Raw genomic sequence first — 23,488 nt, forward strand, 5'->3', positions numbered from 1 at the left:
AACATGAAGGACTTGACTTGCTGAGTCTTCCGGTCTGCATCATTCTCCCATGCTGGATGCTTCCTGCCCTCAAACATCAAACTCCAAGTTCTTCAGCTTTTGGACTCTTGAACTTACACCAGTGGCTTGCCAGGAGCTCTTGGCCTTTGTCCACAGACCGAACGTTGCACTGTCGGCTTCCCTACTTTTGAGGTTAGGGAACTCGGGCTGACCCACCACTGGCTTCCTTGCTCAACTTGTAGATGACCAATCATGGGACTTTACCTTGTGATCGTATGAGTCAATACTCCTTAATAAACTCCCTTTTATATATAAATGAAATACACATGATATATGTCTTTATATGCAGAGCAAGAGCGTGACACAATTCCATCTTTTAAGCAACTGATACACAAAGATCTCGCAGCCAATCCCTACTGTACTTGGCAAAACTACTTTTTGTTGTATGGACTTTGAAGTCAAACAAACATAATCCAAGTCCCATTCCACCACTTACTACGGTACGGATGTGAGCAATTCAGTAACCGCCCTGAGCCTCAGCTTCCCTCTATTCAAAGGGAAAAGTCATGTCTACATCACAGGACTCTTCCTGAAGTGTGAATGAGATCACATGGTGATTCTGGCACTGTGCAGGCACTTTGGAGGCTGGCTCCTGAATTGTTAACTCCTGACTTTCAGGCCTGCCTAGGAATCAATGATGAACCATGTCAGCAAGATACCCTGCCTTCAGAAACATGATGACTCACTCACTGGCTGCTCTTCAGAACCCGAAACACATCACTGGGAATGAAGAGAGTGGAATTAGGTCCTGGTTTCCTGCAGCCGTAGATTCCGTGTGCTAAACTCAGCAAACCTTTGTGAGACGAGGATGTGGCATCCCACTGCAGGGAGGCTTGGGCCATTGCGATCTGACCAGTGCCCAGCCCTGCCTGATACCCAGGGTGAGGACTGTGCCCCTCGACACCCCATGGTTGGAAGCACTAGGACCCAGAGAGACAGCCAGTGTGCTGGTGCTCCCTTCCCCAAACTGTGCCCTTGCTTGTTGCAAGCAGCTAGTTCAGTTCATGGCTTAGGGGGAGTCTCCCTCGGGAGCCAGCATGGTCACCGCTCACCAAGCACGACCAGCATCCCAGCAGCTGGAGGAAGCAGGCACAGACTAGACACGTCATGAATCCTAGTCTATACTCCCCATCTTCCCTACAAAGGCGAAAACCCTGGGCAAACTTTTCGGAGCCAACAATATTCACTATCTACGTGGTGTTCAAAGCCAACTTAAATCTTTATTTCCTTTTGCTTCAAAGCAGAATACAAAGAGAGAAAATAGGCTTTCCATTCTACCGGAATTTCTAAGATCATAAAATGCATTATTGGTTCCACAGTATCTAGTCATAAAAAAGACTGCTCTGGTTCTAGGGGGCTGTTGTTGTTATGATGATTTTCCCAATTGTTCTACAATCTGGCAGCTGAAATCCTGATAAGGAGTGTCCGTGGGCCAACACAGACCAGGAAACATAAAAACAGGAAGAAAAGAGATCTCGACTCTTTGCTCCCTAGTTGCATAACTTGAGACTTAGGGAATCAGAATATTAGACCTTCCAGGGACCTAGCATCCTTCTATCCAATCTATATTGATTAGATATGTGACCGTGCATAAGCCATCACTGAGCCTCAGTTTTCTCACCTGTAAAATGGGGAAAATAATTCCTACCTCATTGGTTAAGAAAATCAAATGAGGCTTGTCTATGCAGAGAGTTTTTTAAGCATTTTCATGTGATCATTATTTAACCTTCATAATCCCATTTGACAGGCAGAGATAGGTTACAGAATTTGCCCAAGGTCACACAACTAGTTGGAGGCAGAGCTGATGCGAAGACACCCCTGGTCACCAGGCATGAAAATCTTGGATGAATAAATACCTATTTGAAATGCTTGAAACACCTAATCCTTCCAAATAGTCTAAAATGTCCTCTGCAATCTTGTTTTCACCCTTCGTTTGTTTATTAGGTCTTTTTTTTTTTTTTTCTAACACAGATAAGGAAAAGGTTAAACTCCAGTCCAACCACTTTCCAAATGAGGACACGTTCCAGGCCAACTCAAATTCACAAGGTTTACCTACTTGTTTTGCCATATTTCCACATGGTGCAAGAATGTCCACACAGATCAGTCAGTGACCCAATCAAAACTTGGTCATTCTCCTCATGGCAGCCTGGCTCCAAGCAGGAGTAAAAGAGGATAGAGTCATTTTCCTATAACATGATCCAAGGAAATTCATTTCATCTTGGAAGTGGACTAGGCTGATGTGCAGAGAAGCCTGATTCAGTCCCAGAGAAAGCCAGATATACAGGGATTAAGGATTTGTGGTTGTTAAGATCCCCTGACTTCTCCTCTCTCTGCCTTTTACTGGTGAGATGCAGTTTGGTATCTGTTCCTAACCTCTTAAATCTCAACTGCAAAATTAGGGAAATAACAGTGACAGATTTTATTGTTTCAAGAATTATTTTATTAGAACACCAACAAAAGCCTGCGTTTCTCAGGTAAGATATCCCAGTTCCTGAAGACGAAAAGAAGAAAACCTGATTCTGGGTATAAAATTCTGTTTCTGTCATCAGTGAACTTCACCTTGGTCCCCTGGCCTCTTCCTCTTGGGATCTGCTTGCTTTATCCTTGTAAAATGTCTGTTTCTTCTCTCCTAATTAACTTTCTTATCATCATGACACTAAAGAAAAAGGTCATTCTCAGGTCATCAAATGCCAGTCTCTTGAAATCTTTATTTATTCAAGAAGCTCTGCAAATTAAAAGAGAGCAAGAACTGGGCAATGTTTAAAAACCTAATTATAAAACTATTACTACTTTAGATCAAGGATTGCAGACCAGAGTGCAGTGTCACCCAAAATAGAAAGTCTTTAAAGAATTGCAAAGGGAAGAGGCCAGGCATGGTGGCTCATGCCTGTAATCCCAGCACTTTGGGAGGCCGAGGAAGGCAGATCACTTGAGGTCAGGAGTTCTAGACCAGCCTGGCCAACATGGTGAAACCCCATCTCTACTAAAAATACAAAACAAAAAAAATAGCCGAGTGTGGTGGCACATGCCTCTAATCCCAGCTACTAGGGAGGCTGAGGCATGAGATCGCTTGAACCCAGGAGGCAGAGGTTGCAGTGAGCCAGAATCATGCCATTGCACTCCAGCCTGGGTGACATAGCAAGATTTCATCTCAAAAAAAAAGAATTGCAAAGGAAGAAGCCAAAGGGCTCTACTAACATGCACCATGCTGATCGCTCCATTGGAGGCTCCAAACTCTAAAAGGCTCAGGCTTGCCTCCTCTTCAGCTAATAGGAAATGAAGAGGCCTCAAGAAACTGCTGGGCTTCCTTGGGCAAGAAAATGACCAAAGATGCTATGAATGGATCTAATGACTGTTCAGATGCATGGCTGGAGTCAAGCAGTCAGGTCTCGCGGCCCTGGGAGCCATTCTGTCTCTCTAAGGCAGAGGCTTCACCCATTTTTTGACAACACATCTTTATAAGCATTTTTTTTTAATTTGACGACTCTCCCCAATATCTATTTATTTGTTTATAAATAATATAGTGCTAGTATATTCCATAGTACCATGTGCAAATTACATAGTACTTATATACTATAAACATTATACATGCACAAACATGAACTTCTAAGGAAATACAAAGAAAAATCTGAAAGGTCTATATTATTTTTTTGTTGTGCCCCAATAGATCTCTCAAGCACCATTCTGAGGCAATAGTTCTCAAACTTTGCGTGACCAAGAATTACCTGGAGAACTTTTTGAAATGAAGGTTCTCCAGGCCTTGACCCTGATATTGATTCCATTACTCAGTATTCCTGGGATGGGCCCAAAAGTTGTCCTTTGTCTGAGCTCTGTAGCTGACTCTTATTCTGATGCTCAATTGGATTTTGGAGCCACTGATCCAGACCCTTGTGTTTTCCTGCCCCCTACATTTTTTGCTGCAATTATATCACTGTGGTCTTATCATTATCCACCTCCTGGACACCCTCATGATCCCCTCAGTGAATTTAAACATTAAAAAAAATAATAATATCAGCTACCATTAATTATTTCCTGTGGCCTAGGATTGCTGAGGGTTTCACATGCATTGCCTCACTTAATCAGACTAGGGAGGCATTATTAGTCCCATTATACAGATGAAGACAACTAAAGCTCAGTCACAATGTCTTATCCAAGTTCACTCAGCTAATAAGTACAAGAGATAGATCAGGAATTTGAGCCTGTATCTGTCGGATTCCCAAGGCTGGACTCTTTTTTTTTTTTCTTTTAGCGATAGGGTCTCACTCTGTCACCCAGGCTGGAATACAGTGTTGTGATCATAGCTCACTGCAGCCTCCACCTCCTGGGTTCAAGCAATCTCCCTGCCTCAGCCTCCCAAGTACCTAGGACTACAGGTGTGTGCCACCACACAAGGCTAATTTTTTGGTTTTTATGTTTATGTAGATGGGGTCTTGCTATGTTAGCCAGGCTAGTCTCAAACTCCTGGCTTCAAGTGATCCTCCTGCCTCAGCCTCCCAAAGCATTGGGATTTCAGGTGTGAGCCACTGCCCACTGCACCCAGCTCAAAGCATGGACTCTTGACTGCTAAGTATATTGCCCACAAAATAGGTCATTATAATTTATTGACCCTCTACTATGAACCAGGCACTTCACTGGATACCTTACACACAAATCTCTAATATTCATAGCATACCTCTGTTTGTAGAGGTATTAATTTCAGTCCACAGATTCTGATGTGCAATAAACTTCTCTATTCTCTGTAACCCATCTAAATTCCTCACTCCCAACCCCTATTTTCAGGCCTTCTTGATTTCTTCTTCCCACACCACCCCCAACCCCAGTAGTTATGCCATAGTTCTGGACCAACACAATAGCCAGGCATGGGGTGAGGGGAGTGTGACCTAGTCCTCCGTCATCGGTCCACATTGGTGGCCACTGAGGGGTCCATCCTCCCATCAACATGACCTGCTGGCCCCAGACACTCACTGCTCTCCTGCCCTACATCAAGCCAGGTGTATCTTTTGCCCATCTGCCAACACAGCCATTTCCTCTCTAGGTTCCTCTCTTCCAGCAGGATTTCTGGGAAGCAAGGGACTGTCCCCTCTGCTCTCAGACCCATAGACAAACCTCCCCCTTCCACACCACCTGCAAAGCCCAAAAGACTGTCTTACTAGTGATAGAAAGGTGAGGGGTTCCTTCTTCCTTCATATACTTTCAAGATATTTTAGCCTTTTGCTTTTCTTTGTTGGCTAGAATTCACCTGCCCACACTTTGGGAGGTCAAGGCAGGAGGATCACTTGAGCCCAGGAGTTTATGATCAGCCTGGACAACACAGGAAGACCCTGTCTCCAAAAATAAAATAAAATAAAATAAAATAAAATAAATAAAATTCACTTGCCCTAAGTTCCTATATTTTTGGAAGAAAAAAGATTTGTAAACTTCTCTCTACTTTGCCCCTCTTAAGTGGAAGGGAGACAGTTTGGGAGAAAAATAAGTTGATATCTCAAAATATTATCACAGACACATGTTGTCCCCATTTTATAGGTGAGGAGATTGAACTCATTAAGGTTATATAATATTATACACAGCAAGTAGATAGGCCCCCAGCTCAGGAAACCTCATACTCTGTGAAGTCCTCCCCTCTTCCCTCCCAGTAGCCTCCATGGTCAGCTTCAAGAAAACGCAACAGAGCTTGGGCATTAAAACCACCACTGGAAGTTTGGATCTGGTGATGGGGCAGGCTGGAAGAGCTTAGGTAGAGGTGAAAGCAGACACCACCCCGAAAGGGGACAGGTACCCACTCCTCCTTGTCATTTTCCAGGAGAGCCTCATAGAGTTTGAGTTGGCATGAGATGATGTTAGAGGAATGTTGGGTGGTGCAAGTAAAGGAACTACAAGAGCTAGAAATGATGTTGAAGGCTTCTTCCCATGTAGAAAGTGTTCTTAGCATGCAGAAAGTGGTAAGAAAGTGTACTCTGCAGAAATGTGGGGGGCGGGTGGGGGCACAGGGTTGGTATTTCAGAGGCACTTGGATTCAGTGGTGTCTTTTGAAGAGTTTATGTCCAGAATAAAATGGGGAGTGGGAGTGGTTACTGTCAGTACCCAGAGGAGAGGAGATGAGGGTGGGCACAGGGGAGAGGAGCCCGAGATGGGTAGTCAGTTGGTTTTCCATGCCAGCTTTATAGGAAAAAAAAAAGTGGAACTTGCAGATTCTGCTTAACTATGCAGGAGCCAGCCAAGTACCCAGGGCAGAAGTCCTTGCTCAGAAATTGTATATCTGATGGGCGCGGTGGCTCACACCTGTAATCCCAGCACTTTGGGAGGTCGAGGCAGATAGATCACAAGGTCAGGAGCTAGAGGCCAGCCTGACCAACATGGTAAAACCCTGTCTCTACTAAAAAAACAAAAATTAGCCAGGTGTGGTGGTACGTATCAGCAGTCCCACCTACTCTAAAGGCTAAGGCACTAGAATCGCTTGAACCTGGGAGGCGGAGGTTGCAGTCAGCCGAGATTGTGCCACTGCACTCCAGCCTGGGTGACAGAGCAAGACTCCGTCTCAAAAAAAAAAGAAAGAAAGAAAGAAAAGAAAAGGAAATTGTTTATGTGACAGGATGGTCCGCAAGCTGCAGGGCTTGGGAGGAAGGTACAGTCATAGGACAGAACACAGCTTTAGACTGGGTCAAGATCGTCCAAGTCTGCTGGTGGCTTCAGAAGACCCTTTGAATGAGGCTCGTCCAGGCAATAATTACCATGTTATCTAATTTTGCCCACTTAACATTTCCACTTGGATATCTAAGAGCCATCTCAAAGCCCCACGTGGCCAAGGCTGAATCTCTAATCTTCCCCCACCAGACCTGCTTCACTCACAGCTTTCCCTTCTTAGCTGACAGCAACCCCATTAATCTACTTGTTCAAGGTGAAAACCCAGAAGTCATCCTCAACTCCTCTCCGTCTCCCACATCTTGTAACTCAGCAGTCAGAAAATCCTGTGGGCTCTACCTTCCAAATATATCCAGCACCCATCCACCACTCCCCAGTTGCCCTGTTACCATGCTGGGCCAAGCCACCATCACCTCTCACTGTGTCACTGTAATAGCCTCCTAACAGATCTCCCCACTGCACCCTGGCTCAAACCAGAGTGATCTTTTAAAACTATAGTACAAATCATATCACCCTTCTGCTCAGAGTCGCCCCCGCTGTATGTCACTATAAAAATCAAAGTTCTTACAATGTCTCCCCATTCATTGGCCTCCTTACTATTCCTGGAGCACGCCAGGCATACTCCTACCTCAGGACCTTCGCATGGACTGCCCATAGCTCTCCTCTCCAAGATGTCCACAGGGGCAACTCCCTCACTTCCTTCAAACCTTTGCTCAAAGTTTAACTTCCCAATGCAATTCACTCTAATCACTCTGCTTAAAATCCCCACCTTCTTCTCTCCAACCCCATGCTTTTCTTGGGGAGATTCTCATTGCATTCTACCAGTCTACATAAATCTCTTTTTTTTTTTTTTTTTTGAGACAGAGTCTCTCTATGTCGCCCAGGCTGGAGTGCAGTGGCACGATCTCAGCTCACTGCAAGCTCTGCCTCCCGGGTTCAAGTGATTCTCCTGCCTCAGCTTCCTGAGTAGCTGGGATTACAGGCACGTACCTCCATGGCCAGCTAACTTTTGTATTTTTAGTAGAGATGGGGTATCACCATGTTGGTCAGGCTGGTCTCGAACTCCTGACTTTGTTATCCGCCTACCTCAGCTTCCCAAAGTGCTGAGATTACAGGAGTGAGCCACTGCACCAGGCCCTAAATCTCTTCTTTATGATGTCTGTTATCCAACTCCTCCCACCTCCACTGATACATAAGGACTTGTATATCCCACATGCCTACAACAGGGCTTGGCACATAGCAGTCATGCCAAAATAAAAAAATGTTGAACAAATGAAGAAAGTTAAAATAAAACTAGAGGCCCAAAAATATCACAAAAGCCATCTATGGTAGCCTTTTCCCCACCTGATTTTGCTGAGTGGCCTTACTTTTCGTCCTCTACACAGCTGGAACATTAACGAACACAGAGGCAGAAGAAGTGTGTTTGCTCTAGGATCACCTCTCAATGAGTCACTTGGCAAGGGCATCTTTGCTTCCCCATCAACTCCTTTTGACATGAGGGTGAAGGGTTTTCTGTCCCTTTCAGTTGTAGAAACGTTGCCCCCCCACGCTTTGACCACAAGCATCACCAATTTCACTGAACCCAACAGAAATTTGGACCCTCTGGGGGCTCTCGGCATGGCAGGGCCCTTTTCTTTTCCTTTGGGCTTAGCCTGCCATTTGAAACACCACTTTCCTGAGCCAGCATCCCCCTTGCAGCACTGTCACAGGGAGGCTTAGGAAGCCACGTGGAAGCCACCTACCCCGACCTTTGGCAGAATTTCCAAACACAACACAGTAGCTTTAAATTGATTAATTTGGAACTCTGACCTTGGCCCCAAAAGGTAAGAATACATAACAAGGTATTTTATTCTCAAAACGTGTCAGGATAAGAAGCACTTCTGTAAATCGACCTTTTTAAAATAGATATAATTAGATTTGCGGTTGGGGGCAGTAAGGAAAGTGTCTGAACAGTGGATAACATGTTGAGAGGTTAATTATTAATGGGCAGTCTTCCCTAACAAAGTATCTAATAGGCATTCTGGTCTCTTTGGCTTCAGAAATTAGCAAGAAAGCCTGGACCCCGGGTGAAACGGAGAAATGGATGTAAGTCCCCAGTGTTTCTCCATTCTCTTGGTTTTATGCATCTTTATCCAATCAAGTGCCCATGGACAAAGCCTGAAACCAGGTAAGAGCCTGACTTTTCTCCAGAGATGGGCATGAACTTTTCTTTTTAAAATGTGTGTCACAAAGAATCCAGGGGTTTCTGACTGGATGGGACAGAGCTTGCATTCAGAGCATGCCAGGTGGTTCTACATATGACCTCACAGGTTCACAGGGACACGTAGCCATTTGTAAGCAGAAATGAAATTTTAGAAAAGCATCCTGGGATTAAAAGTCTTCTAAGAGCGCCTGCAGCTAGCAGTGAAGTCTCTTGCATATCTGATATGGAAACAGTCACGCTAAAAGTTATTCAGTGGCGAATGATCTGAGAGCGATTCAGACCTTCCTGAGAGTTAATGTGGCATCTAATTTGCAACCAGGGAGCCAGGCTTGCAATGAAATGCTCTGTCGTGTTGGGGTTGTCTAATTGCCTGGCTCTCTCAGAAGAGAGGGGAGTTTATGAGAGTTCTATTTCCAGTCAGGTCTAAAGTAGAGATATCATTGCACAATTTCTAGATTTTGTTTTTCTGCCAAAGTTTTAGTCTGAGACTGAAGAATCCAACAGCAGTCCTGCCCGTTTTGTTTGTAAATTCACAAACTAGATTGACGGCCAAAGACAGATCAAATGCCTGATCAGGCAGGTAGAGTGGAGCCCAGCTTCCAGGCTAACCAGTGGACCAATAAATGATGGATCAGTTAATTGAACAATTTGGCCAAACTAGACAGGTGTTTGGGACTTCGTTTTGGTACTGGATACTGGTCAGGAGCTAGTAACGCTAAGGTAGAGTCTTAGATTTTTCTTTTCTCTGAGACTAGGCTTGGAGGGAGCTCCAACAACTTTGAGAATTAGAAATTCACTAACAGGGGATGTATCTAAAAATTTCAGAAACTTTTTACCCTTTAAGGAAAACGTCATTCCTTTGTATTTGACCATAATTTTAGCTCATAGGTCAGTTAATAACTGAGTAGTAGTATTAATTATTGCCATTCACTAAGTATTTTCTGTGCCAAGCACTATACTATTTTTGATACATCATCTCATTTGTAAAGGCACATCCAAAAATGACCCTTACATAATAATTTAGAGCCATACAGGTAAAATTGCTGGTAATCTTTATTCCCTTGGTTCACAATGATTTTGCTCAACGGCCTTTCCTGCCCTCTGCCCCAGAATGTTGTATTTGTTTGTTTACTTTTTATTGACGTTTATAACACACTTCTAGAAAAAGGCCTATAACATAAATCCTCCATGAATTCTCACAAACTGAACCAGTATCCCCAAAGCCTTCCTTGTGTGCCCCTTGAGACTTAACATATATGATTTTTCCTTTGGGGAGATTTTTCACTAAGAGAAACACGTCAGTTGCTCTTTTGCGCCCGGCTTCTTTCGTTCAGCATTACGTTTGTGAAAGTCAACCATGCAGTTTCGTGGAGTTGAGGCTCATTCATTCTCACTGCTGTAGCATGCCACTGTGGGACCACACCACACTTCGCTTATTCATTCTACTGTCGATTGGTCAGGGCTGCTTTTGCAATGGAGCCATGGGAATTGGAAGCTGTGAATGCTGAGGTTGAGGTTGAAGGGCGGGACGGCGTCCCCCAGGCTTCTGGGTATTGTCCAGATTTTCCTTGACCAATCTCATTGTCCTGGTCAGCCTGCTTCTTTCCCCAGGGCCTGGTTTGTGCAAATGCTGAGGGAAGTGATCACTATTAGCAAGAGGGTTCCTCAGGAAAGAGGATGCGAGTCAGGAGGCCTCTTGTTCTCTTGGAAGCAGAATCTCTTGGCAGAATTCTTTCTGCAATGAGTGAGCCCAATCTGTGTGCATGTGGCTGGTGTGAAGTCTTTCTGAGGAAACTGCAGGGAAGCCAGTGTCCTGTGGCGGAGCCCTTGTCAGGCGCGTTTCTACACCAATGGTTCTCAACAGAGGCAATTTTGCCCTCCAGGGGACACTTGGCAAAGTCTGGAGACATTTTTGGTTGTTAAGACCAGGGAGAGAGTGCTTCCCTCCCAGCATCTAGTGGGTAGAGGCCAGGGATGCTGCTTCACATCCTACAATGCACAGGACAGCCCTCACAACAGTGAATTATCTGGCCCAAAATGTTATTAGTGCAGAGGCTGAGAAACCATGATCTACGCCAAGCTTCAACTGTCACTCATCGAACACCAGGCAGTACTCCCTCAAGGACCCTTGCTCTTTAGCCCCTCCTCCCAGCCTACTTCTTTTGAGTATTTATTATTAATGACATCTTACTAATGGAGTCACTAATGTGCTGTGCACCCAGCATGTGCCAGGCACTCCACGGACATTTTATCTCATCCTCACCATATGGTTGAGTAAGCTGGCAGTTAAGTGCCTCGCCGGCGGTCGCATAGCTGGTCAGGGTAGAGCAGGGAGAGGTACCCGCAGCCTCAATCTGTCTACTGAGGCTGCAGTGCTCTCTGTCGAGCCCACACCCAGTGATTTGACAGCCAGAGGTTTCTAGAAAAGCATTCTGCTCCGTTCCTCTCACAGAGAGGCAGATTCAGACAGTTGTTCCTTCCCTTCAGCATTAACGGGGACTGGACAGAGTGAGCCGCTTGAAGCCCCCATGGCACATCACGCTTACGCCCAGCTCCCCCCCGCCTGAGACCCAGGTTCCCCAGCCACTGTTGCCATGAGAGCCAACGCTGCTCCAAAGAGCAACTGCTGCTCCTAGACCCTGGCAAACCCCACCTTCAGGTACTGGGCCCACTATCAACAGGCGCCTTCTCCCTCCCCTCCACTCCAGCCTCAGCTTCCAAATCCTAGGAGCAGCTGAAAGCCACCAATTTAGTCAGTCCCTCATGAATGTCACAAGCATACATGAGCGCCTGCCATACGTGAGGCAGAGCCTGAGTACAACTCACACACTCTGTTCACACACCTTTCCTCTCTTAAAAAGCATTGAGGACCCCAAACAGTGTTTATTATGTGAGACATCAATATTTACTTCATTAGAAATGAAAACTGAGAAATCTTTAAAATCTGTTAACAGTTTTTAAAATAATAGTAAACCCTTGCATGTTAACACATAAAATGTAATTTTATGAAAAATAACTTGTATTTTCCAAATAATTTTAAATGGGGCAGAAGAGTGACATTGTTTTACAAAGAAATGTTGCAAATTTCTCCAGTATCTGGCTTCACAAGACAGCTGGATTTTCTTACCTGTTTCTATACTCAGTTTGTTGTGATGTGTTGCTTTGTTTGAAATGTAGGAAGAAAATCTGGCCTCCCATAGAGGAAAAGGGAGGACATCCCAAGGCGATCTCCCTGGGGCCTTAGCCTGCAAACTGCTGCGCTTGTGCAGTGGGCACGGTACAGCAGGGGGCTGCACAGCCATCCCTGCCTTGCAGGAATTTACGGCCAAATGGGTTAGGAGTGGGGTGGGGTGGGAATAGGGGGCCATGGGACTAGGTGGAGGGAGGATGTGCCAGCAATAAAAGGGCAACTGTCCGCGGAGAATTTAAATACAAATATAACCAAAAACTGATCTGCCTGTCATTATCACAATTCTAAAGAATGTCGGCCGGGCGCCGTGGTTCGCGCCTGTAATCCCTGCATTTTGGGAGGCCGAGGTGGGTGGATCACCTGAGGTTAGGAGTTTGAAACCAGCCTGGCCAACATGGTAAAACACCATCTCTACTAAAAATACAAAACATTAGCCAGGCGTGGTGGTGGGCGCCCGTAATCCCAGCTACTTTGTAGCTTGAGGGAGGAGAATTGCTTGAACCCGGGAGGCAGAGGTTGCAGTGAGCCGAGATTGCGCCGTTGCACTACAGCCTGGGCAACAAAGCGAAACTCCGTCCCCCAACAAAAAAAGAATATCAGCGATAAAGGCAAAGCTCTTTCCAGAAAAAAGTAGTTTTATGGCCTAAGTTCTAAACAATCTCTATGGTTTCTGTTGGGTTTTATGTAATAAGTATATGTAAGCTTCAAATTCATCACATTTTTATTATTTATCCTTTCATAAATATTGTGTTCTACATTGACATTAATTTGGAGAACTCCCAGTTATGCACTTGGCCCCAACATGCACAGATTCAGGGGCATGTTCTTGTTGCAAGGGTAAGTGTGCAATGGGTCAGATCCTTTGACGTCCTTATGTCTCCAGCCTCAGTGGCACTTATTACCTGCTCCTGCATGTAAACAGTAGATTCGAAATAAAAAGTGACAGCGTAGTGGTTGTACAAACAAAAAACCTGAACTTGAATTACTTCAATTTTGTCATCCTAGGTGACCCCTTTAAGCTTCTCATATGTGTTTAAAATTTAAAGCAATAAAACAGATTGTGAACAATGAGGTGTAACATCTTGTTTGGTAAGTAAAAATTTGGACTCATACACAAAATATTTTTACTGTATTTGAGTATCTTAAAGTTAAAATATATTTGTCTTTTTAAAAATTGTTCACTGCTTTATAACTGAAGAACAAATCGAGAAAGTCATGATGATTGCTGATTTTTACATAAATATTACTGAAATTGCTTTTGTCTTACAGAGCAGAGGGTCATTAAAATGATCTGTTCTGTGTGTCAAATACATGAGGTATACCACTGAGTAATGTACGTAAATGTTATCAGCTAGAACATGGCATGTGATGAGGACCATGAGAGAGGAATGAGTAGAAAGGCAGAGTTTACTTCCAAGTGGAGGGAAGAAGTCTTCTGGGAGGAGGTGGCATTTGAGTAGGGTGTTGAAGGATGGTAGTATCCGGACAGAAGAGAATGAGGCTTTCCTTGTACAACAGCAGAGGTACACAGCTGATAAAGTACATGGGCTTTTCAAGCCCAAAAATACCTTTCAAAAAATAGACCATCTAGGAAGAAAAAGAAAAAAAAATCCCATAGAACGGTGTTGATAGCAACACTGGTTAAACTGCAACAAAATGGAAACAAGTTGAATGCCCAAGCACAAACCATTGATGTCAGGGACTCCAGCTATTGCTAAGTCCAACTTCAAACAGGCATTGCTTTGAATACCTACTACTAAAAGGCACAGAAACTTTTGGGGGCAATACTGATGAAGTTCAGATTTAAAAGCTTATTGCTGGCCCCTAGGCACTCACGGTTTAACACCAGCAATCTTAGCACAGGGGATGCATTTCCAAGAGTCCCCAGCCTTCTGAGATGGTGCCCAAGGCTGTGTGTATGTGCATTTTGAGTGGCGGCAGGGGTCATAACTTTCAGCAAATTATCAAAGGGACCTGTGACCTCTGAAAAAGTTCAGTAACAACTGGTCTTGTAGCTTTGAAAAACAAGGATAAGCAAATTGTATATGCAATAATGTAGGGAAAAATAACAGGACTAAAGATTCCACATGTTGAATCATAATTATGAAAAAACTGTAGACATGTGCTGTATATTGCCAGAGATTCTAAGTGTATTTAAAGATATATAAAGGGTTTTAAGGTTTTGGAGGATTTTAAGTACTTAAATGTACAAGAAAAATAAAATTAAAAGGCCCTCATCAGCTACAGTTAGATCGGTCATCCCAAGACGAACCCTGGGAAAGGGATTTTCCACTATCCTTCCAACCTGCCACCTGCACCCAACTTTGCAGGTTCAGTCACACTCAAAATCACTACCCCAGCAGGGTCTGTCAGATTTCTGACAGGCCTCTACAATTACCCAGAATGTCACCCATGACTAATATTTGAGATACAGTCCAAAGATGAAAGTCATTCTTCCAAGAGTGCACATAGTTCTGGAATCAGCAGAGGGCCAGCCCCCAGCATTCCCGGGAAATTCTACCTTTCCCGTGCAAGAGACCCTCCCATCCACGGCCAGCCTTCGTAGCCCTACAGCTGAGCAGGTCTGTGGTCCTGCTGAAAGGCCCACCCTGGAGAGGCGGGGGACAGCAGCCTGTCCTCCACTCTGCTTGCCTCTCACAGGGATCCAGGACTGGAACCCATATTCTTTCATTCTGAGTTGCAGAGAAAACTACAGGACTGACGGTTGAAGGCATGGGGTCTGTAAGCTGACCCGAAAACATGAATCACCAAATAAGTGCGCAGCCAAAAGCCAAGAGAATCCAGTACCTGGCTTCCCATGATGGCCCTCCCCCTGCCCTCCTTTCCACATCAGCTGCCACAGTGCTGTGGGCATGCTGGGTCATTGCAGGTGGCACAGCAGGGAGAGAGGCAGAGAGAGGCTGGGCACTGAGACAGGCCAGAACAGTCCCCATTTCATGAGGGGAATGTCACCACCGGGGCCTCAGCCTGGGTGTCCCTGACAGCCATGGGCTCCACGCAGAACAGAGGTCACAACGATTCTCACATCCAGGAAGGTGCTGTGCGCTGGGCCCCAGGAGGGTGACCAGTTTTGAGCTGGGTGCTGGGAATTGGGGTCCAGCCCACTAGGGAAAAGGACTGACTAGGGGCCAATAGGACCCTCCAGATCCCTGCCCAACAGGCTGGACTTCAGTCCCAAGGTGATACCTAGAACAAGGGGGCCAAGCCTAGTCTGTCCCACAGCAGGTGGAGGAGCCATGGTAAGAAAGGCAGTCGGATCTTACATTCAGGTACCTACTTGGGGTGAGAGACCAAGTCCAGTCACTCCAGCCTTGGAGGAGTCAGGGCGCCCACCTGGCTTTCCCGCAGAAGGTGCTATTCCTAAACATGGTCACAAAGTAGCGCAGTGGCATCTCAGCTGCTTCCGGGTTCCGGGAGAGGGTTTCCGGCTCGGGAGAATGGAGCTTCTGGGTGACCGGAAGACGCGGCTGTGGGCCAACTTCCCTTTCCTCCCCACTTAGGGCTCTATTTCCAGAAGTATTCTTCATTTCATTTTTTCCCCAGTGGGGCTTGGCTAGGGGTGGGGAGGCAGGGGGAAAAAGTGAAGAGAATGAAATCCATGGAATGCAGGTGGAAGCCTGTTTGTCTACAGCATTTTCACCTTCACACGTGCAGGTTCATAGTCAGGGCCTGGTGAAGTCAGTTCTGGCACGGCTCGCCAGTGGACGGTCAGTGGCCCTTAAAAATAGTTCTTAGGAAGATGTGTAGGTGGCGACGCTGAGTAGTGTTTATGTTCCAACACGAAAAGCAGGCCTCATTGTGTGTGTCCTGTGATTACAACTGTGTGAAAATACATGTGTTTGAGAAAAAATGCTGGGAGAAAATCCATGAAAATGTTTATACGTCCGTTGAGTTTGTATCTAAACTTTTATATCTTTCCCTCTTTATGTAATGTTATAGTATGTATATGGCATATTGACTTTCATGATTTAAATACTCAGAAAATAAAGTTACTACGAAATGATAAAATAAAGGGGTTTGACTAGATCAGTGGTCCTGGAACTATAGTGGGCATCGAAGCACCTGAAAGGCTGCTTTTTCTATTTGTTTGTTTTTCCCGAGACGGAGTCTTGCTCTGTCGCCCAGGCTGGAGTGCAGTGGCATGATCTCAGCTCGCTGCAACCTCCGCATCCCAGGTTCATGCAATTCTCCTGCCTCAACCTCCAAAGTAGCCAGGATTATAGTCGCACGCCACCATACCTGGCTATTTTTTGTATTTTTTATAGAGACAGGGTTTCACCGTGTTGGCCAGCTGGTCTCGAACTCTTGACCTCGTGATCTGCCTTCCTCAGCCTCCAAAAGTCCTGGGATTACAGGTATGAGCCACTGCCCCGGGCCAGGGCTTATTAAAATAAGACTCTGGGGCCCTAACTACAGAGTTGCTAATTCAGTGAGCCTGGGGTAGACTTGGATATTTGCGTTTCTCATCAGTTTCCAAATGCTGCTGCTGGTGTGGGGACCACAGAGAACCACTAGAAAAAAAACAAAAGAACCAAGACTTGAACCCAGGTTACTGACTTCCAGGCTAGGGTGCTTCCTACAGAAACAACATGAGGCTACATGGCAAACTTCATTTCTAACTCTCTAGGGTTGAAGGGGTGAGAATCAACATCTATCGCTCCCAGATACTGACCTCTTCCCCAGTAACTACAACCCCAATAATATTTAAAACCCCAAGATATTTGTGAAAATGTATTCATCCAAAATAAAATATCTACATGCTAAAAAGAAAGCAGTCCTTGAAATGAAGAAAAATTCCCAAGCTGAGCATTACTTGTAATTGGTAGAAAAATAATCATTGCAAAAGCTAATTAACCATCCACCCTGAGCCGCTCCTTGGCAGGCCTGAAAATACGATCAAGAAAATTCTTTTCCTATGAGTGGGGCGTTATCAAAGCTAGGCAGAGCCTGTGGGTTATCCATTGACTAGGACTGGCCTTTCCATGACTGCCAAAAACTTTCCAGTGACAAATGTTCCAGCTTCCTTGTCCCAAGAGAAGCCAAAGTGGTAAGAAAACAAACTGCTTTATACTGAAACATAACACGATCAACAGCAGCTGTGACAGCATTTATTAAACCGTCCGCTGTGTACCAGGCCCCATGGTCAACAGGAAAGTATATCCCTGAGGATACAAAAATGAAAAAGTGTGCATCCATTCACCAAAGACTTCCCACTATGCCAGGGTCTCTAGCCCCTTATGGGATTGTGTGGGGCAGGGAGGTTGGAGGTTGGGAGAGGGGCATAATTTCAACACAATGCAATTAGTTTGTAAATACCATTGCGTACAAAATGTTACAAGAGCCCTGAGGCAGAAGAGGTTGGCTGAGAAGCCTTTACAGAGGAGGTGATATCTGAGCTGAATCTTGAAGTTTCCTTCAAGAGGTGGAAGGACCTTGTAAGCAGAGGGAAAAAGCATGAGCCAGCCTTGCTTGACTCGGAGACTGGAAAAGGGAGAGGGAAGTTGGGAATTCTTGAGATGTGGGGGAGGCCCTGGATGGGGTACATAAAAAGAAGTGACCAGAGGGAAAGATCGCAAGGGCCATCCTCAGAAATGTTGTCCTCCTCCTGGAGGCAGGGCAGACCACTGATGAGGGGGGTGTTTTTAAAAGGCTGCCTTTCCCAGCCGGGTTGATAGCCTTATCTCAGGCTGGCTAAAACCCTGACCACTCCCTGATAGACAGCAAGGTTCCCAGCAGGCAAGGGCAGGGTGGGGCCCAGCACGGACCAGTTTTGCAGACTCACCTGGCCCTGCACCCACAAACACTCAGCTCTTCCTCCAAGGCAGGCCTCAACCTCGGGCAAGTCTCTTTGAAGTTTTCTTATGAATTGCTATACTGAACACTAAATCATGGGAAAGATGAACACCCATGAAAACTGAAGCAGGAGCACATAACCGAAGCTTAATATGAATCTTCCATCTTAAAAATACCTTATTCTATGTCTGAAAAGAGAGCCATTTGGAAATTCCACATCATACTCTCCTATAGACTTACAGCAATTTCAACTTTAAAAATTCATTCCCACCTGCATTATATCACTTGATTCTTGCAATAGCCCTGTAAAGAATATTGGGTAGGAATTCTTATTCCCGTTTTAGAGACTTAAACATTCACTAACGGCGGACCACGGGGACAACAGCTGACATCAATTGCAAGTTAGTTTCTGTGGTTTACTGCAGCAAGGGAGAGCTCGCTCCAGACTTGGGCTTGTGCTGGATAAGTCTAAGGAAGGGTTGGAAAGCAAGGGGAATTCTGGATTGGATTCTGTCAAAAAGGAGGCCAATTCAATGATTTGGCATCATAATAATTTCATAGTTATCACTAATTATTATTTAATGTAATCAATAAATGATCTAGCAGATGGGAAGACGAAAACAGGGCTGAGCTGGCATTGATACAGGAGCGCAAGTCACTCCTGTTAGTCAGAAGAGGGAAATGTTTAGTGATGGTTTTTGATGTTGGAGTGGCCTCCTCCCTGTCTTGATGCAAACACAGATGTGGAGGGTCTGTGCTGCACATGTTTCTTATTCTGTGGGCATTGTCTCCAGTCACTTGTGAATATTATGGTCTGGCTGATGGCAGAGCTGGTTTTTTTTGTTGTGCTGTGTTTTTGTGTTGTCTCTCCCAAAGGAACTTGGGGAATGCCTTTGAGGTCTCTTAATACCTATGCCCTAGCTGCACAGTTTTGGGTGATACCCTTTACCTCCTTACCTCTGATCTCAGGAGTAATAGCGTCCCTTCCACACTGACATTCTAGGTGTGAACGGGACTGATTATAACGGTCATCGTGGTGCCAGGAGATCTGCAGTGGTGACCTCCCCTGGTATCAGCTATTTAAATGTTATCAGGAAAGAGAAATGTGGAAAATTTCTACCCATTTCTATCCAAAGTTCTATCCATTTTAAGCATGTGACCTTTTACCCTAACTGAACCTTGACTCATTTGCCTCAAGCAACTCAAAGATTCCCAGACACCAGAAGAACAAAGATGGGATTCCGTAAGAACAGCTCAAGCAATCAATTGCCCAGTTCTTGCCATTTCTTGCCCAGTACTGTCTTATTCAGCGCCAGACATGCAGCAGTGTTTGATGGAGTGCTGACAATGAAAAGGGATATCTGATGGCTGTTTGGAAGAAAATTCTTACATTTCTTGAATTGAGCTAAGATGTATAGAAAAATAGAAACATTTTAAGAATGTTTCAATGTGCCAAGTTCTTTGCCTATTTACGTCAATTAATCCACGAAAACACCCTGTGAGATAGGTATTACCCCACTTTACAGATGGGGAAATTGTGGTTAGAGTGTTGAAGAGACTCTCCTTAGACCACTCAGCTAATAATCTCTCTGGTGTAGCTGAAATGTGGGCCTGCCTGAAGGGCAAAAAGGAAGAAGCAGCCTCCCAAGGTCCTGTGATTCTCACTGATGCTTACTTCTAGAGGTTCTGGAGTCCCTCTGAGAGCCCACATGGGTATCTTAGCCTTCAAAGATATCTCATTTGGTTTTGGGGATTGTTTTTGGCTTTTTTGAGTCTCACTCTGTTGCCCAGGCTGGAGTGCAGTGATGTGATCTCAGCTCACTGCAATTCCCACTTCCAGGGTTCAAGCAATTCTCCTGCCCCAGCTTCCCAAGTAGCTGGGATTACAGGCATGCACCGCCATGTCCAGCTAATTTTTGTGTTTTTGGTATAGTCGGGGTTTCTCCATGTTGGCCAGGCTGGTCTTGAACTCCTGCCTCAAGTGATCCGCCCACCTCGGCCTCCCAAAGTGCTGGGATTACAGGCGTGAGCCACTGTGCCTTGCCGAGGTATCCCATTTTGGATAGGGGAGCCTGGGACATATTCTGAACCTCTGGGTCTGGCCACTTTTTATCATAAGTTTCTGCTCACCTTACACAACTGGGATTGATGGGCAGGAGCAGCCTCAGTGGCCCAAGGGGAAAAACCTCTGGACAAAGCCCTGGACCCCTCACGTCTCAGCCTCCGTCACTGCTCCTGGCTACCCAAAGTCAAGCCCTGAAACACAGATGTGAGCACAAACCCAGGCAGCCCAGAGAAAGGCACAACCCTGTGATGTCAAGCCTGAAAATTCTGGGCTACTTTTAAGGTCACCAGGGATATTTCGAAAGAGCTGAAGCTTTTTCCTCCATCCAAGAATCCTCTAGCTTCCAGGTCGTTTTTATGAGCTGAAGAGGACCCTCCATGGCTCCTCGGTGGCTTGGTAATATCAAGACAACACCTGAGAAAGCTCCTTTCACGCAAATCTCTGTCTCACGCGTCCGTGGGAAGACACCACCAAGCAGGCTTTGTGTGAGCAACATGGCTGTTTATTTCACCTGGGTGCAGGCGGACTGAGTCCAAAAAAGGAGTCAGCAAAGGGTGGTGGATTATCATTAGTTCTTATAGGTTTGGGGATAGGCGGTGGAGTTAGGAGCAATGTTTTGCGGGCAGTGGATGGATCTCACAAAGTACATTCTCAAGGGTGGGGAGAATTACAAAGAACCTTCTTCCATACTCAGAGGGTGGTTTCTGGATGTCAGAGATTTCGCCACACACCAGCTCTGTGCCAGGCCTTGTGCTGGGACCCCAACATGGTCACTCAACATTCACACAGTCTAGCAGTCTGCCCCGACTGCCAGGACAAAGGACCACAGACCGGGGGTCCTCAACAGAAATGTATTTTCTCACAGTTCTGGAAGCAAGAAGTCCGAGGTCAAGGGGTCAGCAGGCTGGGTTTCTTCTGAGGTCTGTCTCCTTGTCTTCTGATGGCTGCGTCTCTTCCATCTGCACACAGTCTTCTATGTTTCTGTGTCCAATCTCCTCTTTTTATGAAGACCCCAGTCACATTGGATTAAGGCCCACCCCAGTGACCTTATTTCACCTGAATCACCTCTTTGAAGACTCTGGCTCCAAAAGCAGTCACGTTCTGAGGTACTGAGGGTTACAACTTCAACGTATGAATCTGAGGTAACACAAAATTCAGCCCACAACACCCAGCAAACGCTTTTCTAGGCCCTGCTGTGACCCGGGTCCTGGGCTTGGCACTGGGAATACAGGGGACACTGCAAATCTCTCTTTGTTCTATTTGAGCTTCCGCAACTCTCCGGGAGGCTTCCAAGTTAGAAAAGAGTCTTACAAATACACAGGAGATTGGAAAGTGAGTAGTAAGTCCACACCAGGCCCAAACAGGGGGCCTGTGCTGAGGGGGTACAGGAAGCAGCAGCCCTGCTGAGACACACAGGAGCCTGCTGGCCGGCCGCTAGCGGGGTGGGAGAGGGAGTGGGGACTCGGGGAGCCTGGGCTGGGGAGGGGCATCTGCCCTCTTCAACAGAGTGACTGGGACTTTCTGGCAGCGTAAGCAATAACTGGCAAGAGACCAAGAAGTCGCCGTTTAGCTGGCCCATGTGCGAGTGAGTGATAAAACTCACCCTCCGGCTCGGCGCCTTATGGATCCATCAACTCTGCATGGATGTGCTCAGTGTGGACCCCAAACCTGCTCCCTCTGGCTTCGAGAGCTGTTTCTCCCATACAGGCTGGCTTTAGCCAGGGGGTTGCCTAGACTCGCCCAGACTTCAGACGAGGGGAAAGGGCCAAGGCCGACGGCCACTTTCTCATCATGTGCCTGCCTCCCTTCCTTCACCCCATCAAGCCCAAATAGAAGGGTACGATGATGGCTGGTGCCTGAGGACAGAGCTGGGGCTGGGAGGACAAACTCCTGGGCTCCTGTTCATGTCTGGGCTACAAGATCCTGGCATAAACAGGGGCTCCTGGAACAGGGGAACTAAACCACGGGTCCCTGAGGGAGACTCTGGGTGGGAAAAGAGACCCAGATTTGGAGTCGAAAGGCCTGGGCCTGAGTCCCAGCTCCATCGCTTCCCAGCATGTGGCCTTGAACAAATCACTCCAGGCCTGCAGACCTCGGTCAGTCATTAGTAAAGAGAAGATTACTATTATAGAGACCCCCACTGGGCTGTTTTGAGGGTGAAATGAGACCACGTAAGTGAATGCACTTTGAAACTATCCGTTGCTGGTCATGAAACTAACATGTGTAGGCATCTATTTACTAGTCATATAATACTCACTGGATTCATGTACTACTCCCAGTATTTTTCTCTACTTTTTATTACAAAAGTGTTCAACTACAGAAAGAAGTTTAAAGGATGATACAATGAATTTCCATATTCCCTCCAGATAGACTCAATAACTGTTTGCATTTTGGTATATTTGCTTTATCTCTATGTGCATATTTATATGTGTGTGACGTGTAAAACCAGTTGAGACAAGAGGGGGAAGGAAGAGAGAAAGACACACACATATATATCCCATATGAAAGTTGTGGACATCATGATACTTCAATTCTAAATATTTATATACTAGTTTTTTTTTTTTTTTTTTTTTTTTTTTTTGAGATGGAGTCTCACTCTGTCACCCCTGCTGGAGTACAGTGGCATGATCTGGCTCACTGAAACCTCCACCTCCAGGGTTCAAGCGATTGTCATGCCTCAGCCTCCTGAGTAGCTGGAATTAATGCCTCTTACTAAGGACATTCTCCCACATAGCCCCAGTATCATCACCACATCTCAGAAAATTAAAAATAATTTTATACTATCCAATATCCACACCTCACTCCAGTTTCCCCAATTGTCCCAAGATAGTTGTTTATAGAGTTTTTCAGATAGAAATCCACTCAAGATCCTCCTGTTGCCCTGTTTGCTGGGCTTCTGCCATGTCTCCCCAGTGTCTGAGGCTGTGAGCATCTCGGTTGCTTGGTGCCAATGCTCACAGTCATCTGTGCTGCCCACTGTCCCATGGCCCCTTGCGGACCTCTCTCCCATGGCGCTGGCTCCTTGCGCCCAGCTATCTGCTTACACACCTCTCTCCCTGCTGGAGGATAGGCACCCCAAGGGCAGCGGCCAGTCTTAGCTTAGCTACTGTTGTTTCCCCAGAACCCACACACGCCTGGCATGGAACAGGCACGTGGCAAATGACAGTTGCATGTTTGAATCTTCATCAGAGGGCTAAGCAACATACACCTTTAAAAAGTGAGTTTTGGCCAGGTGCAGTGGCTTATGCCTGTAACCGCACCACTTTGGGAGCCAGAGGCAGGCAGATCACTTGAGGTTAGGAGTTCAAGACCAGCCTGGCCAATATGGTGAAACCCCCTTCTCTACTAAATAGACAAAAATTAACCAGGTGTGGTGGTGTGTGCCGGTACTCCCAGCTACTCAGGAGGCTGAGGCAGGAGAATCGCTCGAACCTAGGAGGTGGAGGTTGCAGTGAGCCGAGACTGTGCCACTACACCCAGCCTGGGCAACAGAGCAAGACTCCATCTCAAAAAAAAA

The 23,488-nt window shown here is 45.9% G+C and overlaps 1 protein-coding gene across 1 annotated transcript in view; it reads left to right on the forward strand.

Annotated features, from left to right (window-relative positions):
- LOC116272433 (hepatic triacylglycerol lipase-like) overlaps nt 1–23,488 on the forward strand; it is a 158,975-nt gene that overhangs the window by 12,080 nt on the left and 123,407 nt on the right. Inside the window, 1 exon segment of the mRNA XM_031661188.1 lies at nt 8,739–8,866. Within this exon segment, the coding sequence (XP_031517048.1) occupies nt 8,779–8,866 (88 nt within the window). The 5' untranslated portion in view covers nt 8,739–8,778.

Source organism: Papio anubis, unplaced genomic scaffold (assembly GCF_008728515.1).
Source record: "Papio anubis isolate 15944 unplaced genomic scaffold, Panubis1.0 scaffold104, whole genome shotgun sequence".
Taxonomy (NCBI): domain Eukaryota; kingdom Metazoa; phylum Chordata; class Mammalia; order Primates; family Cercopithecidae; genus Papio; species Papio anubis.